This window comes from Herpailurus yagouaroundi, unplaced genomic scaffold (genome assembly GCF_014898765.1).
Source record: "Herpailurus yagouaroundi ecotype Mexico unplaced genomic scaffold, PumYag 202, whole genome shotgun sequence".
NCBI lineage: Eukaryota > Metazoa > Chordata > Mammalia > Carnivora > Felidae > Herpailurus > Herpailurus yagouaroundi.
This window is the reverse complement of record NW_024412433.1, coordinates 3,035,615-3,052,712: the sequence shown is the minus strand read 5'-3', so window position 1 is coordinate 3,052,712 and position 17,098 is coordinate 3,035,615. Positions and strand designations below refer to the sequence as shown.

Below are 17,098 nucleotides of genomic sequence, written 5' to 3'. Positions count from 1 at the left end.
GGCCGGGGCGCCGGCCGCCGCCGGGCTCGAGGGGCAGCCCGCAGTGAGCGCCTGCTTGTGCCGGCGCTCGCACGGCCTCGCTCGCGCCCGCCGTCGCCGGGGAGCTGCCGGCCGCATTGTCCAGAAGGCAACGGAGCCCAAGGTCACCAGCCCGCCGTGGCCAGGGGAAGCGGGACCCGGACGCAGGCCGCCCGGCTCCTCCCCGCCTCGGGAGTCAGGCCGGGCCTGGAGAGCGGCGGGGGTGAGGAGCGGGACTCCCGCCTCGCCCGCCTGCCTGCAGCTGCCCCGCGGTGGGGGCGGCCGCGGCTGGGTGGAGGGGTTCGTCCGCACCGAGGGGGGCGCCGAGGGGGAGGGCGTCTTGGAACCATCTCTTCCACTGGGTCTCGGATGCCAGACCTGGTTCCGCTGGTGTGTAATCTTGGGTGTGGCCCTCCGCGCCCAGGGCTCAGTTTCCTCATCTGTCACAGGAGGGATCTGGGCCCTGCCCTCTCTGCGTTCCCTCCAGCCCCGGAGCGGGGACTGGAGGGATCGGGAGTGGCCGGAGAAGGTTTCCTGGAGGAGATGTCGGAATCTGCTGTCCTGAGGAAGGAGTAGGATTAGGTGGGAAGGGACGGAGGGCACTCCAGACCTGGACAGCACCAGATTGAACAGAAGCTTCCAGAAACGGGCAAGGTGTTGAGGAGCAGGGGTTGGAGGCCAGCTTGCCGGAGGATTTCCGGCTGGGTATGGGGATGAGGGTGAGTGGTGGGGGACCCCCACCCCGATTTACTAGTAGGCAGTGCAGGAGGGGGCGGGTTTGCGAATGAAAATAAAGGGTTGCGCTCCCAAGGTCTGTCAGCCAAGCAGGGGGACTCCCCTCCCAGGTGGGGTTTCAGGGCCGGCATTCTGAAGGAGGAGGGGAGTCCGTGGACTTTTTTGTGCCCTGACTTGGGCCACTGTGGTTAGAGAAGTTGGTTGTCCCCTAGTGACCTGCAGTTCTACCTTTTACTCTAAGATTGGGACTTTTCCACAGCAGGAAGGATTGTAAATGACTTCTTCACCCCGTGAGCTGACTGGCCCCTGGTGTCCCTGCACAGGTGGCATGGCCTGACCCTGCGGCCGTAGGCCGGAATGCCGAGTAAACGTTAACCATGAGACTAGTAAATAGCACGCCAGAATCTCTTTTGAACAGTCAGAGCAACTCCCACCCAGAGGAGAAACTTGAATGGGCCAGTTGGGGCTTGTGGCATTTAGAGACCGTGGACCCCACTCGATACGGCTGATCTGTCCCCAAAAGTGCTGCCTTAACGGGGCGGAACTTGCGGCAAAGGGACCGTCCAGTTTTAAGCCGGGTCTTCCGTGGGTGAAACATATTACAGAAGGCAAAGAGGATTCGGAAGCAACGGCAGGGGTTCAGCAAACTTCTTGACAGTTTGAATAATTCTTTTTGTTCCAGTCTCTTTGTGGAGAATTAACTTAACAGCTATGGAAACGTTCCAAATCAGGCCTTAGGTTCATCCCCGAAGTGGCCTGTGGTAATGATACAGATGGAGAGATAGGTGGTCATTATACACTTGGGTTTCTTAGAATGCTAGGAAAGTAAGTTTAGTCTTCCCTTCGAGGGACAACAAAACACGAGTGTCATTGTCTTTATCCCTTGCAGTCAGTGCCCAGTGTATTTATTAAGGGCCACAAATTTGTTGAAGAAGCCAGGAATCCGACTCTGGGTGGGGTTGAGTTCGGGGCGTATTCTGCCCACTTCGGTGTGGGGTAGTAGGCTTATAAAAGAAGCCGAATCCTCAGGAGCAGTGACACGGAACAGTGTCTTGATGAGAGCCTTTCTTTGTCAACGAGTCTTGCCAGGACCCTCTGAGCGGCTCCTTCGGTGCAGGTCCCAGGGAGCTGGGTGTGGACCAGGCGTGTGCCCTGCCCTGGCACTTGCTCCTCCGGACTCTTTGTTATAACTTTCCTAGGACTAGAACTCTCTTTACGCACGCCGGGCTCTTGTTTTACTGTTGCCATCTTTGTATTGGCACGGTCAGCTAGAGGGTACAAGCCGAGCAGACTTCGTGAAGGTGCATGTCTTGTCTACAGCAACCCTGACCGTGTGGCAGGACTGATGTGCTCAAGGCTGGGTGTGTGGCATGGGGCTTGGCTGGGGAGGCAAACACTGTTTTGTGATCCACATCTGCCGAAGGGATTCCCGACCAGATCATGCCAGGTGGGGACTGAGCAAGAGAGCCCAGCTGTAGGTGGTGCTGCAGGCGGGAGCCCCCATGGGTGTTTCTGACTCTGTCCCACTGCCAGGCACCTCCTTGTGAGGTCCCTGAACAGATACCTCCCTGCCCTGGGTAAAGCCGAGAAGATGTGCATTTGGTGGTTATGGTCCAGGCTGCTGTGTAGGTTCACCTGCGGGGATGGTGTGGTCAGGTGGCAATGCAGAAACCAGTGTTGGTATCTTTTCGCGTTTGTGTCAGCTTTATTGAGGTGTGATTGAAGTACGTGAAACTGCACATGTTTAAAGTATGCAGTTAGATCAGTCTTGACGTACACGTACAGCCCTGAAGCCGTCACCACACTCAAGACCGAAATGTGCTCATCATCTCCAAGAGGGAAACTAACGTTTCTTCTGTGAGTGCTCCTAGCAGCTGAGTGGCCCCAGACTAGGCCGTTCCTGGGCCCCCATTGTCACAGGATCCACATCAGTAAAAAAGAGTGGGAATTGGGGGTTGGAGGGAGAAATCCTTTCCAGATTTGAAATGTTAGGAGCTTGTGAACCCTGTGTGTAATAGAACCATCTTTTGAAGCATTTAGACCAATGGTTCTTAAAGGGGCTAGGTGTGTGTTTATGTGTAGGTCACATACAATGCAGAAGATCTTATTCAGTATTTTTTTTTTTTTATGGTACAAATAATGGAAAATAAAATCCACCAGTCTTTGGAGAAGGGGGAGGTACACAGAAGATGGTGTGAAAAGCTATGTTAGGAATCTGGGTTAAAAATGGTTACAAATAGGGGCGCCTGAGTGGCTCAGTCGGTTAAGCGTCTGACTTTCGGCTCAGGTCATGATCTCACAGTTCGTGACTTCCATCCCTGCGCTGGGTTCTGGGCTGACAGCTGAGAGCCTGGAGCCCACTTCGGATTCTGTATCTCCCTCTGTCTGTCCCTCCGCTGCTTGCACTCTGTCTCTCATATTGTCTCAAAAATAATAAACATTAAAAAAAAAATTTTTTTTTTAATGGTTACAAATACCAATGCGGGGGGTGGGGGTTCTTATTTTGGCATTCAATAGCTTGGCCTCAAACTAAAAGATTTGTGTTTGGGTCAAGTTTTTCATTTGGAAGTTTTAGGTAATTTTCTTTTGAAAACAATCAGAGTGGTATTGAAAGGAAATAATATTAAAGTAACAAAGGAAATTATGGAAATATTGGGCTGGTGACCAATTTTTGTGTTTGATCTTTATTGTCCTTCCCAGTGAGCTTTCAGTGGGGGTGCCTGAAACACAGATGAGCTGGAAGCAGCCAGTGAAGAGAATCCAGTTTGGTGCATTAATTATAACTTAATATCCATGTTGATACTGCCTAAAAAATGTAAATAAGACACATCATAAGTAAGTGCAAAGATGGTTCTTAAGGTTCCAGCCACACCTTTGTTAGAGGAAGAAGGAAAACAAAGCGTTGCGTGGCTCCCTCATCAGGGCTGATGCTCCCCGCAAGTCTGCAGCGGGCCGGGCACTGTGGGGCCACACCACAGGTGCACGGGCCGTGCAGCGGGGAAGGGCACACTTAACCAGTGGGTGGTGGTGAACCCACGTGGAACCCGTTGGTGGAGGCTCTGCTAGACCACCAGCTCAGGGGGAGCCCTGTTACCAGTATATCCCAAGGCCTGGTGTCCAGTGAATGTTAAATGCGTGGCTCTTCCTTTTTAAGTTCTTTTTTTTTTAAGGTTATGTATTTTGAGAGAGAGAGCAGGGGAGGGGCAGAGAGAGAGGAAGAGAGAATCCCAAGCAGGCTCGGAGCTGTCGGCACAGAGCTTGATTTGGGGCTCGAACTCATAAACCATGAGATCATGACCTGAGCTAAAATCAAGAGTTGGACGCTCAACCAGCTGAGCCGCTTAGGTGCTCCGTGGCTCTCTCTTTAAAATTTTCATTAATGCTTTAAGAAATCAGACTTATACAGGATAGCATAGAGATTTCCCAAATTGATTATGAAGGAATCCAGTCTTAGGAACGCACCTCACATACTGAGTTTTTCTGTAACGAAGTTCTAGGAAACTGTTAGCTGCCTTATTGTATTGTCTTCGGCTTCCAGTCTTTGTCTAGAGATGTGTCCTTAACCCTGCCCTCGGTCTGTCTTTCAGGGGAAAGGTGGCAGTAATGCTGACGCTTGCGAGCAAACTGAAGCGGGATGACGGTCTCAAAGGGTCCCGGACGTCAGCCACGGCCTCCGACTCCACTCGGAGGGTGTCTGTGAGAGACAGGCTGCTTGTTAAAGGTGATGTCATCCATGTGAGCTGTTTTCTATCCTGTAACAAAATGAAGTCTGACTGGAGGCTCTTCTGGGATGCGAAGTGGCCTGTTGCTGAATAGAAATACTTACTTGAAAGTGTTGAAGGATGTGCTTGCTTGTCACTTCCAAGGACTTTGTACTGTGCACACACTGCAGGAACGCCGACGGCAAGAAAGCACGGCGTGTCTCACGCACTCGGGTTGTGCTCTGCAGGGGCTGCCGGGATGCTAGCGGAAGGATGTCGGTGCTGGGGGGCCAGCAGGCCCAGGACTGGTCCCGGGGCCGTCTGTCTGGCTGGTGTGCGTGGGGCCGGGGAGTCCCTTCCTTTCTTGTGCTCAATCACAAGAAGCTCCAGGGTCCCTCTCCCACACCTGGGCACCAGTTTCTGGTCTGTACAGGGAGGGAGTGGGATTCAGTAATCTCTCAGCATCCTTCTGTACTTTATTCAAGTCACAGCCTGAGGAGAGCCTTGTACCAAGTAGTTCTCTTCACAGAGTTAATAACAGTGGCCTGGAACTCTCGTCTTTGGAGAAGGTTTTGTGTAATGTGTATGAGTGTGCGTGTCTGTGAATATGCCCGTGTTGGTACGGAACTTTTGCGTTCAGTCTTCGAACAGACTTATAGCTGTCAGGTGCAGAGACAGTTTCCGAGGGTCGTGAGACTACAGAAGATGTGGATCCTGAGAAACTTAGCAGAAGTCCATGGGGGAGGGGAAGGAAAAAAAAAGAGGTTAGAGAGGGAGAGAGCCAACGCATAAGAGACTCTTAAAAGCTGATAACAAACTGAGGGTTGATGGGGGGTGGGAGGGAGGGGAGGTCGGGTGATGGGCATTGAGGAGGGCACCTTTTGGGATGAGCACTGGGTGTTGTATGGAAATAAACAGTTTGACAATAAATTACATATTAAAAAAAAAAAAATAGTTCCTGCCCTAAAAGCTTAGAATTTGCAGCACTTTTTACTTTATGGCATGTGTTTGCATTTAAGTGTGTAGAGCTAGGAAGCAAAGAAGGGCCACACAGTTAGGACTGCCTGTTTTCATGCTGCAGCAGGCAGACCCCGTGAGGTTACTGGCATTCATATGTCCTGAAACGGACCTAATGGCAGGAGAGCTGGGATGTGTGAACGCGCTGTTGTCCTTCTCGGAAGCGAATCAGCGCTGCCCTTGGGCGGGAGTGGGGGCCAGGAAGGCGTCAGGTTCGGGGAGTCTTCAGCGGTGCCCTCCTCCTCACTCTTCCTGCACCTTGCCTTAGCTCGGGTTTATCCGGCCAGATGGATGATGGGGTAACGATGGAGGAAAAAGCATTTTTTACGTTTTGATACCCTACCCATGCCGTCAGATTGAATTCAGAATTTGTGATGGCGCCGCGGGAGTCAGGTGGGATGCGGGACGCGGCTCCTCACCTGATGGGTCTGATAGGACTTGAATCTCTTTCCAAGATGCTGGCTCGAGGGTTCCATCTGCAGAGGAAGCCAGGAGCCACGCAAACCGAGGAAGGGGTTAGCGGTGTTGACGCTGTCCTCGAGTGGAGAGTATTTTAGCGCCTGGGAGTTACAGTGAGGAAGGTCCAGATGTTAGCTGAGGAGGAGCAGGTGGGAAGCCACGAGTAGACTGTCCCGGCTGCTTCACCGTATCCTTTGTCATGGTTCATAACATCTTTTGTACACTGGGCACATGGGGCCAGGCCCTCCGTTGGACACTTTATAAGGCACTTGTCATTTACCTTTTGCTAAGCCTTGCCAGGTGGGTGGTTCATTTTGTCACTGAGGAACTGAGACTCAGAGAGGTTAAAAAACTTGCCCAGATTACAACTGTATTATTGTAGCAGGAGAGCCAGACCCACGTTTTGGGGTGGGGCAGGCGCTGGGGGAGCAGACCTGGCAAGCAAGATCTAAATGAGCAGAAGTGCAAGTCCATTGAAAAGAGCATTCGGGGGGGTGCAAAGGCTCCTGCACACCTTGCACCTGCTCAGGGATTCACCTGCCAGCTCTCAAATGGCTCTAGGACCCAATGCAGCCCAGAGGGGCCCATTGAGGCCCACAAAGCTGGATTCTGCTCCACCTCCCATGACAGATGTCTTTGACAGGGTTTACAGGCCCTGCTAAGGTCCTTGACCTTGTGAGACTCATCAGAGAGAGGTGCAGAAAGAACCACCTCATGAGGCCACCTGTTTCCATCCTACGACACTGGTGATGATCAGGTTTCTGGGGTAGTTGTGGGTAGCAGGGCTCAGTAACACCCCTCACGTGGCCTGCCCTCTGTCTGCCCTAGGTGGCTGTTGGCCCAAGCTGGGCTGGCTGAGGGGTGAGCAGTTTGGGCTTGTGGTGGAGGGTGGGTAGAGAGCAGGGGTGGGCCTGACCTGAGACTGGGGGCTGTGAAAAACCAGTGCGTACTAAAGGGTGCTCTGATGGTCCCTGATCGCCTGGTCTGCACCTAGGGCACTCCTTTACTTGGCCGGGTGGGGCAGAGGTTTTCATTCTGCAGGTTTCTGATGGTGGAAGTGGTGTGTGGAGTCCAGGAGTCCGTAGCATTTTGGGGCACTCGGGGGGTGATTAGGGGAGGCCGGGGAGCCCCCCTCTGGGAACTTTGAGAGAAGTCGGGCGTCCGAGTTCAGTAAGACTGTCGTCCTGGGCTGTGACTTGTTACTCATGAGGATCGTTAGGTTACACAAAAGCGTATTGCGAGTCGGTGCCATGGGCTGGGTTCCTGGGAATGCGGAATTTGTCAGCAGGAGCGTTAGGAAGCAGTGTCGCTGGGACTGATACCTGTGGAGGGAAAGGAAGGAGGCAGGCTTAGGCAGAATAAGAAATGGAGCTTTGGGGAAGGCCCCAGACAGCCCCTGCTTCGGCAGGTGCAGCCTTCGGAGCTGTCCCCAGTCAGACGAGACGGTCAGGTCTTCCTGCTCTGTGTTGATCAGTTGTCCACCGGGGGCTGCCCCGAGAGGGTTGTGGCCTGGAGTCGGGGAGTCTGTGCAGCCCACCCAGTTCCCAGAAGGACTGAGAGCTGAAGGCCATGTGCAGACAGCCATGTGTTGTGGGGGGAGGCTGGGTGGGGGTGAATCCTGTCGCCCAGAGGTTGGGATGTGGCTTGGTGCAGATGGCTGTAGGGCGGAGCGGATGGGTGGAAGAGAGCAGAGGTTGGCAGGGCCAGTTGTGGCTGCACAGCTGAGGCTCCTGTTCCTGTTCTTGCCTCTGGGAGGCCGGAGTCCCTCTCCCTGGAAAAACCAAAGCCTGCCTGGGAGCAGCCGGCCAGGGGGGGCCTCTCCTGTGCTGGCACCTTGGTCATACCACCTTTTCATCCGCATCTCATGGGTAACTGTCAGGGACGTCCTCCAGGCTGGAACTGGGGTGATGCTTAGAGCAGCAGCAGCAGCAGCAGCAGCCCCTGGAGGCTGCAGAACAATTATTTCCAGGCTAAGACTGGGAGCTGCTGTCTGCCCTGAATCCTAGGACCTGGGGACACTGTGGAGAGCGTGTCAGATCTGTGCAGGTCTGGGCCGAACTGGGGAACCATGGCCAGTGTTTTTAGCCACAGGGCAGGTGGGACTAAGTTCCTGGTGGACCTTTATGGGCCCACTGAGCTAGAGTCTCATCCGACAGAAGCTTAGCCCCTTTTGTACAATGGGATCATATGTGTCTTTGTGTTCTTTCCTTTTTTCACTCAACAAACATTTTAGTCCAACTGTGTGCCAGCCTGTTAGTGACCCCCGAAGACCCCAAGAGGCTCCAGGCATGCCAGCAGGAACCTTTCACCTCTGTGAGTCCTTGTTCAGTGTGGAGACTTGGACCGAGCTGAGTTCAGGGTCAGTCCTGGAATTAGGGGAACAAGACAGAATGAATGTGTGCACCTTTATCCGTATCAGCCCCCGCACCCCAGGTGGTTTCTGCTTCTAGGGCTGTGCTGTGTGGCTGTCCACGCTCCAGGCCTGGAGCAGAGAGGCCTGGCCACCCACCTGCACGTGTTCCCCAGGGTCTAGGGTGCAGATGTGTCCTCGGGGTGCCACGCGGGGCCTCAGGTGAACTGCTGTGTCCACATGAGCAGTCTGGTCATGGGATGGGATAGGAAGGCCCGTTCCAGTGCAGTTCCTGGAAGAGTGGGGGAAAGAGAACCGTTCATTGTTCTCCAGAGCTGCTGTCGCCATGCCAGGCCCTGCCCAGGAGTCTGGGGGTGGGCTCGGGGTTGGGCTTGCCATGTTGGCAGAGTACTCAGCAGAACTACAGTATGTATGTATGTGTTATTTATTTATTTAACGTTTATTTTTGAGTGGGGGGGGGGGGGGGGAGAGAGAGAGGGAGACACAGAATCCGAAGCAGACTCCAGGCTCCGAGCTGTCAGCACAGAGCCCGACGTGGGGCTCGAACTTACAGACCGTGGAGATCGTGACCTGAGCTGAAGTCGGACACTTAACCGACTGAGCTACCCAGGCGCCCCGCTACAGTATGTATTTTAAGAAGTAGAGCAGTGGCCTAGAAGGAGGAGTCCCGCTAACATGGAGCTAAGGCAGCTGGCCCCGAGAATACCATTGAAGCTGCCCAGCAAGGTTGGTGGCCCCATGTGGGTGGGCCCGGTAGCCCAGGGGGGCGGGGAGGGTTGTGGAAGGCGGATGAGGCTTCAAGTTGCCCTTGTCCACTCCTGTTGAGAGTGGGGGTGGTGGGGGCCTTGGGCTCCATTCCCATCGATACCAGTCTCTGCTGCGGCAGCTGTGCTGGTTTTCCGGGTTGCGGCCTGAGTGTGAAAGGGACCGTGGGTGCTCTGGGCCCACACCCCGAAGTGTGCTGCCGAAGGGCCCTAGACGGAGCGGAAGGGCTGAGGTGAGGGTCCGTGGGGTCCTCAGGCCTGGGTGCAGGTGGTGCCGTCTCTGGGAGAGCTGATGCCCTTAGTTCGAGTGTCTCCCAGATAAGGGCACTGCGTGTGGATTCTGAGAGCGCAGAAGGGGTGCTCAGTGCATGAAGACAGGCGGAAAGCTGAGAGAAAGTTCTGGTCAAAGAAATTGCGGAGGTAGTGGTTCAGGCCGAAGGAGGTAATCAAGGCTTCTGGGAGGTAGCTGCATCGCTGACTGGGTGACTGGGTGGGGCGGCCCAGCTGCCTTGCCTGATGGGGCTTGGAGCTGGCGTTTGCCAAGAACCACGTGCGTCTGTGACTGACCTTTTGTCTTAGCTCAAGCTGCCGTAAGCAAATAGTATAGATTGGGTGGTTTCAGCAACACACATTTATTTCTCGTGGCTCAAAGGCTGGGAAGTCCAAAATCCAGGCATCAGCGCATTCGGTTCCAGTCAGGACCCCCTTCCTGGCCCGCAGGCACCTGGTGTCTCTTCTTCCAAGGGCACTAATGCCATTGTGAAGGCCCCACCCTCATGACCGCATCTAATTCTGATCGCCTCCTGAAGGGCCCACCTCCTGATGCCATCACATGTGGGGACAGGGTTAGGGCTTCAACATAGGAACTCAGGGGGAACACACTTCCACAGCACCTTGGGAATGCATTGGTCCGTAACCGCATGAGGAGAAGGGCTTCTCACTCTCGGGACATGCGCACCAGGAGCACCGCCAGCTTTCGGGCAAGTGTGCTTATCCGTTAAGCATTTCCTGAGCGACCTGTGTGTGTGCCAAGCCCCAGACCGAGTGCTAGGGTTGCAGGGCTGGGTCACACCGTACAGCCCTGCCATGAAGAGTGTGCAGATTTGAGTGGCAGGCAGTGTGGAAACAATAAGAGCGCTGTGCTGCAAGCAGCCTGTGGCAGAAAGGGGCGGGTATGTGCCGTGTGAGGGCCACCGCGGTCATGAGGTGGATCTTGTAATCTGATATTTCAGTGCAGGCATGCTTCGAGTGGGCTCTGTGGTTTGCTTTTTAGTTAGAAAGGAGAAGAGTCTAAGTTTTCAGAGGAAGTTGTGCAGCCACGGAATTCTGCAAGATGAAAGGTAGGGCCAGTAAGGTGTAGAGGGGTTAGCGTCTTGGCACAGGCGAGACTTCAGCAGGTTAAAAATAGCTGAGTGTCTTGCTATTTTACAGGTAGGGGTAGTGTCCTGCAGGCAGTGAGGTCATGCAGGGAAGGGCCACCGCTTTGCTAAGAAGCCTCTCGAACGTGTAAAGCAATTCGCTCATTTCTTTGGCTGTAGACTTCTTGTACGTAGATTCTAAGGTATGACTACTGATGTTGATAAATTCTTATTTGCCATCATTTGAAGTGTAGACGAACTGTGTCATTTGTGACAGCTCCATGGGAGTGTGTGGCTTATTTTATCTACTGCACTAGGCTGAGCTAAAATGCTGAGCATCATGATTGAAATTGTCGTGCTCCCAAGATTGCGCTCCCTGCCTGCGCTTGGACCAAAACCTCGCAGCGGCCCTGACCATGGTGGGGCTCTCCCAGCCCTTGTCCACTCTCCTTGACTGAGTGACACCGAACCTAGAAATGGAAGCATAACGCTCATCTTTGGAGCTGAAATTCTAGACTACAACGTGAAGTTATCAAATCCATCTGTGTAAACATCTGCGTGCGAATATCTGAGCATGGCCAAGTAGCCTGTGGCGGTTTCCTGTACCTGGGGAGGGTAAAACATTCAGAGGCCTGGGCCCCACGTACACCTCCTGGTGTAGTGGGTCTGCATAGGGCTAGGAGTGGTAAAAGCTGAGCAGGTACTAGGTTATGGTGACGAATGCACAACTCCAGGTTTTAACTAAAAATTATTGAATCGTACAGTTAGAGTGGGTCTGTTTTCTTGTAAATTGTGCCTCACCAAAGCTGTTGTTTGATAAGTGGGCAGAATAGCAGAAAACTCCCCCAGTGATCTATATGCAGCCAGGCCGGAGGATTCCTGTTCTACAGTAGGGCTTCCTCTGGACACAGGCCTCTGGCCCCAACACCCCATCATGGTGGTGCAGGGGTCCGCTTCTGTTGTTCGGTTACCACCGTGCCCCTGGTCGGTGCTTTGCTGTCCTCCTGCGTCCTGACCTCGCTCTTCCCCAACCCTTGGCACCAGACGGCCGCCTTAGACATTTTGCTTCCGTTTTGTGGCCCCCTCCTCCTCAGATCCTCTGGGCACACTGGACTACCAGAGTTTCACAACTAGACGGGATAGGCTTGCTGGGGAAAGCCAGTTCCAACCTCAGTCTCTCAAGACGAGGGCCCTCAAGGACGGTTTCTTGTAAGTTCTTAGCAACAAGCTAAATGGTAGTGTAATAAAATATGTAAATACAGTTTAAAAACATACATTTTATGTAGGTATTTTATTCTTTTAAATGTTTATTTTGAGAGCGAGAGCTTGCATGTGTGAGCAGGAGAGGGGCAGAGAGAGAGAGAGAGAGAGAGGGAGAATCCTAAGCAGGCTCTGTGCTCACTAATGTGAGCTCTATCGCATAAACAGTAAGATAATGACCTGAGCCGAAATCCAAGAGTCAGACGCTTAACACCGTTAATTGACTGAGCCACCCAGGCACCCCCAGGTAACATTTATTTTGAAGTGATTGACATGAATGACTCATTTGTTAAAATGTACACTTTTTTGATAAAACGAATGCCCTGTGTGGGCCGCCAGAGCGGAGTGTGGCCCTGGGAGGGCCTCGGAGGGCCTGGTATTGGTGTCCTCGGAGCGGGTAGCACTTGGGCCTCGGCCCGCCTTTGCTGTTCGAGGTTTTCTTTAGCGAGTGCCCTGGCCCCAGGACAGTGAGAACGGGCCAGTCAGAAGGACGAAACCAAAGTTCACTGTGCTCATTAGAAGAAAATGATAGTGAATGTTCATAGGATTATCCTTACGTTTTATCAAGTGACTGGATTTTAAATGTAAAATGTGCCATGACGCCAGGTGGCCAGGAAAAGAGACTTCCCAGGCCTGCACCTCACCACAGAACCTGTTCCTTTTCCAATCACAGCAAGACGATAATGAACTGTCACTCCTCTCTCCATGCCCGGCTCTGCTGAAGAGATCTGCTCCTTTTCTCAGGAGTGAGGGCACTCTCCCCGGCTAGGGCACTGGACAGAACACTGTAGAACCACGTGAGCACCTTTCCGCTCCCTCACTCCACCCATCTCTGCCCCACTCCACTTTTCTGAATGCCCATTCCAGATACCTGGAGCCCAGAGTGGACACATTTAGCGGACCGCCTGTCTGCACCCAGATTCTCAAGTAGCTGATACTAAAGGCCTGTGGGCCTCCAGCCCTCAGCCTCAGAGTGGAGCCGTCTGCCTGCCCATCTTCCCGCTGACGCGCTCCGTGTTCAGCTTCCCAAGGTCATGGCGCCCCCGTCCCTTCCCTGCCCACCGTTCCACACTTCACTTGAAGGAATTGCCCTACCCACCGCTTCTGTGTTTTGGCCCCCCATTTACTTCTTAGTTTTTTGGAATCTGGTTTCCGTCTTGCCACCTGCCTTCCTGCCGTTTCAAGGACCCTCAGCGGGGTCCGATCCGCATCCGGTGGCTTCGACCGGGGCCTCATTTCCCTGGGACCAGTCTGTCTCTTGAATCACTTACGTTCCCCACGTGTCCTCGTTTTCCTCCTGTTTGTCCTGAGTGACTCTGTGCTCTCTGCCGAGCTTCTTTCTTTTTGCCAGCCTCCCCTGTCAGTCTCATGAGGTCCAGGTGGCGTCACCACGGGGTCTCTTTGGCCCTGGCTGTGCGCCCGGATTGCAGCTTCTTCCTCCCAGGACTTCCCCAGCAGCTCAGCTCTCGGTGCCATCTCGGACCCGCCCCACACAGCGGGCAGACCCTGTGCCCTCAGGCTCTCTGACTGTCCCTGCCTTTGCTAGGCCCTGGCCGCCTCGTGTCATAGGTCGCCAGACCTCCGCTTTGCCCTTTCTGAAGTTGTCCTCTCGAGGAAAGTTTGGAAACTTGGTAGAAATGACCCTCTGCTCCCTATTTCTGCAGATTCAAGTTGAGAACTCCAGGCTGTGTGCAGAGCCCTCCTGGTTTCTCATTGCTCTGCCGTTTTGTGCCCGTCGCTCTGGCTGCCCTGCACACCTTCTCCTTCCTGTGCTAGTCTGTGCTCCGTGCTCTTGCCCGTCACTAACTTACCTCCTTGGCAAACCTTTTCGTTCTTCTTCTGCTGGACTTAATTCTACTTATTCTTGAAAGCCTGGCCCATAGACCTCCTTCCTCTAGTCTCCACAGTGGGTGGGGGCCTCTGTGCCCCCAGGACCCCAGAGCACGTTGTTGTGTCTGAGGCACCGATGACTTGCCTGCCTGCTTCTTTCCGGGTATCCCCAGAGCTCCGCTCTTAGCATTCGGAGTGGGGTGTCTGCAGCTTTGTCCCGACAGAGGGGCGCTGGGCTTCACTGCTGAGTGAAGGGGCCGGGGACTGCGGCACCGAGCCCCGCTCCTTGGGCAGTCTCGAGATGTTAACAGATAGCAGACCCTGGCAGGAGGCAGAGTTTTCTCTCGCTGGAAAAGTTGCAGCACACACGGGGCAAGCCTGCATGGGAAGACAGGTTTGAAAGAACCAGAAGAGACACAGGTGCGTATATAAATCACGTTCCAAGGGCAGCAGTTCCTGTGTGTGGGGGAACAAGACTTTCAAAAAGACTCCAGTGACCGTTTACCTATGGGGGATTTCTATGTGAATTTTAAAGTATTTTCATTTATACCAAGTACGTTTTCAAGGGCCTGTGACCGTATCTGCTGGCATCCCGCAAGTCCCTTTGTGTATTTGAAAGCGATTCCACGGCTTGAAGTCTTAAACAGTAGACCAAGTGTAGATTTCAGTTACTTCGGTCTGTTTTGTTCCGCGGCGTTCCGGAAGAAGTTGCCAGGTTAGAGCAGGGATTTTCTGTGCAGAGCTGATGGATATTAACGACGGTCTCTTTGTTTCCACAGAGGTTGCAGAGCTTGAGGCTAATTTACCGTGTAAGTACAGCGTCCACATTCAGACCGGAAATGCTGCAGGGTAACTGCACGGAGAAGCTTTTTACGTTGCAATAATCTTGCAGAGCCCAGAGCCTGGTTTTGTGTGTTAGGAGTAAGTTTTAATTTTGTGCAAACAGGTGGAAGTTTTTCAGGGCTCTGATAAGAGCGAGGTATTTACCGTCTTTCTGAGAGCAGCACGGCAGTGCTGTCTCTCTCCTTGTTATGGCAGAGGTGCTTTGGCTAGGTTTTGTGTCTCTTCCACAGCATTCTGTCCCACATCGTCTTTTTGTCCTTTTTTTTGAGAGAGTGCACGTGCATGAGCTGGGGAGGGGCAGAGAGAGAGGGAGAGAGAGACACGGGGCTCGATCTCACGAACCATCAGATCATGACCTGAGCCGAAATCAAGAGTTGGATGTTCAACCGAATGAGCCACCCAGGCGCCCGTGTCCCACGTCCTCTTTGAGTGAAAAGATATAAATCGATGAGAGACAGTCCTATTTTTGTGAGTGACGGCACCACTTTTTTGGTCCACAAAGTGCTTACTTGTAATTTATCTCTGTGCATGGGCTGGGGTGGCCATGTACCCCCATGTCACCAGCTGTCCTCACCGTGCTCAGTCCTTCCTGCCCAGGCACAGAGACCCATGGTGTGGTCTTCACCTGTGAGCAGGCTCACTCCCCAGGCAGCTCATTTGTGTGATGTGTCAAAGGTGCGGTTTTTTCCTGTTACTAATCCCTTCCCAAACTTAGCATATTGTGTAAGACCACTAAAGCCTGAAAGCTTTGACCATTTTAGTATTTTTTTGAATTAGGACTTTTTATCATCATACTTGGTTAAAAACAGTTCTGGGGCGCCTGGGTGGCTCAGTCGGTTAAGTGTCCGACTTCGGCTCAGGTCATGATCTCACGGTCCATGGGTTCGAGCCCCGTGTCGGGCTCTGTGCTGACAGCTCAGAGCCTGGAGCCTGTTTCAGATTCTGTGTCTCCCTCTTTCTCTGACCCTCCCCTGTTCATGCTCTGTCTCTGTCTCAAAAATAAATAAATGTTAAAAAAAAAAAGAAAAGAAAAGAAAAAACAGTTCTGAGGTTGAGGATGTTTGTCAGTGTAGGCGAAATATTTTGTACGTTGGTCTCCTGGTCTGGGTGAATGCTCGAGAGAACTTGGTATCTGGCCCACCTGACACGGGTCAGAGAGGGTCCGTTCCCACCACCAACTAAAGTTAGAAGTACGGTGGTGGGTGCGCCTGAAGTGGTTGCAGAATCATTTGTAAGGGTAAGTACACACAGTTTCCTGAAAAATTCTTTTTAATGTATGGTATTTACATATGAGTGTGGTGGGTTGTGATATAAAATAGGCTTCTTAGTGGGGGTCTCAGTCAAAAATGTCTTAAAGATCCCTGAATTAGGGGCGCCTGGGTGGCTCAGTCGGTTAAGCACCCGACTTCGGCTCAGGTTAGATCAAGCCCCAAGTCGAGCTCTGTGCTGACAGCTGGGAGCGTGGAGCCTGCTTCGGATTCTGTGTCTCCCTGTCTCTCTGCCCTCCCCTGCTCACGCCTTGTCTCTCTCTCTCTCTTTCAAAAATAAACATTAAAAAAAAAAAAAAAAAAGAATCCCTGAATTGCTTGACCTCAAAGTTTTCTTCTAGTCAAAACTGGAAGGAAGTGTCTTGGGGTTCTCTTAAAGGGTTTCTGTATATACACGTGCATATGTTTAATCAAAGACCATAAGAAGTTACTGCTTACACATGGTTCATTTTGTCCTTAAGTAAGACTCTGACAGAGATTGTTGGGTTTTAGCCCGTAGAGAAGGATAGCTTCAGCTTTATCTAAAATTTTGGTTTAAAAACAAACTGGTTCATGGGGCGCCTGGGTGGCGCAGTCGGTTAAGCGTCCGACTTCAGCCAGGTCACGATCTCGCGGTCCGTGAGTTCGAGCCCCGCGTCGGGCTCTGGGCTGATGGCTCAGAGCCTGGAGCCTGTTTCCGATTCTGTGTCTCCCTCTCTCTCTGCCCTTCCCCCGTTCATGCTCTGTCTCTCTCTGTCCCAAAAATAAATAAACATTGAAAAAAAAAATTAAAAAAAAAAAAAAAAAACTGGCTCAGTCGGTAGAGCATGTGACTCTTGAGGTCAGGGTCGTGAGTTCAAGCCCCACGTTGGGCCTGGAACTTACTTTAAAAAAATTATAAAAACTGTGTAATTGGCTCTCAAGCCAGAATTTTAATTACTACCTTAGGTCTGAAAAAGGTAGCTTGCTAGCCTTGATGGCCCAGGTATCAGATAAAAAAAAGTATGCGCTATCTGCCTCTTTTCTCACTTTCCCCCTTCCCTCTGCCCCGTCAGAGTCAGGGAAGTCTAAGTTCGTTTGTACAAGTAAGCCATGCTTTCCAAAAGTACAGATCTCATCACAGAGCAAACAAGGAGCCACCGGAGAATAAATCCTTAGTATCTCTCTAAAGTGTTAACGAAGGAAAAGAAAATAACTTGCCATGTGAGAGTGCTGCTTGTACGCATCGCATTGAGAACTAGTTTGGAGCTCTGTGCAGGCAAGTTTATAGAGGTCTCTCTGTTGGCGAAACCACACGTTCCCTCTCACATAGATAGAAGCATGAACGTGCTAGCCTGTGCCTGCAGGCAGAGGAAAGGCTAGGGTCCCGGGTTTTCATACAGCCCTTGCATTGAACTAAAACGAAAACCTGACTTTTCACTTTTTGTGGTCGTTGTTAGGCTTTTTTTGAGTTTTAAGATGTTAGGTTCTTTCGGTAGTTTTATTGTTTTTTAAT

General features: G+C 52.4%; 1 protein-coding gene across 4 annotated transcripts in view; it reads left to right on the top strand.

Annotated features, from left to right (window-relative positions):
• Positions 1–4,219: 4,219 nt before the first annotated feature.
• The window catches only part of UBE2F (ubiquitin conjugating enzyme E2 F (putative)), a 49,152-nt gene continuing 36,273 nt past the window's right edge, over positions 4,220–17,098 (top strand). Inside the window, exons 1-2 of one of the 4 annotated variants that reach the window (XR_005783179.1) lie at positions 4,220–4,474; positions 14,293–14,322. Coding sequence is in view for 3 of the 4 variants with exons in the window: in XM_040450502.1 (XP_040306436.1) it covers positions 4,357–4,474; positions 14,293–14,322 (148 nt within the window). In the remaining variant the exon portion in view is untranslated. The remainder of the gene's footprint in view (positions 4,475–14,292; positions 14,323–17,098) is intronic. The other 3 variants (XM_040450502.1, XM_040450504.1, XM_040450503.1) reach the window with 3 other exon arrangements.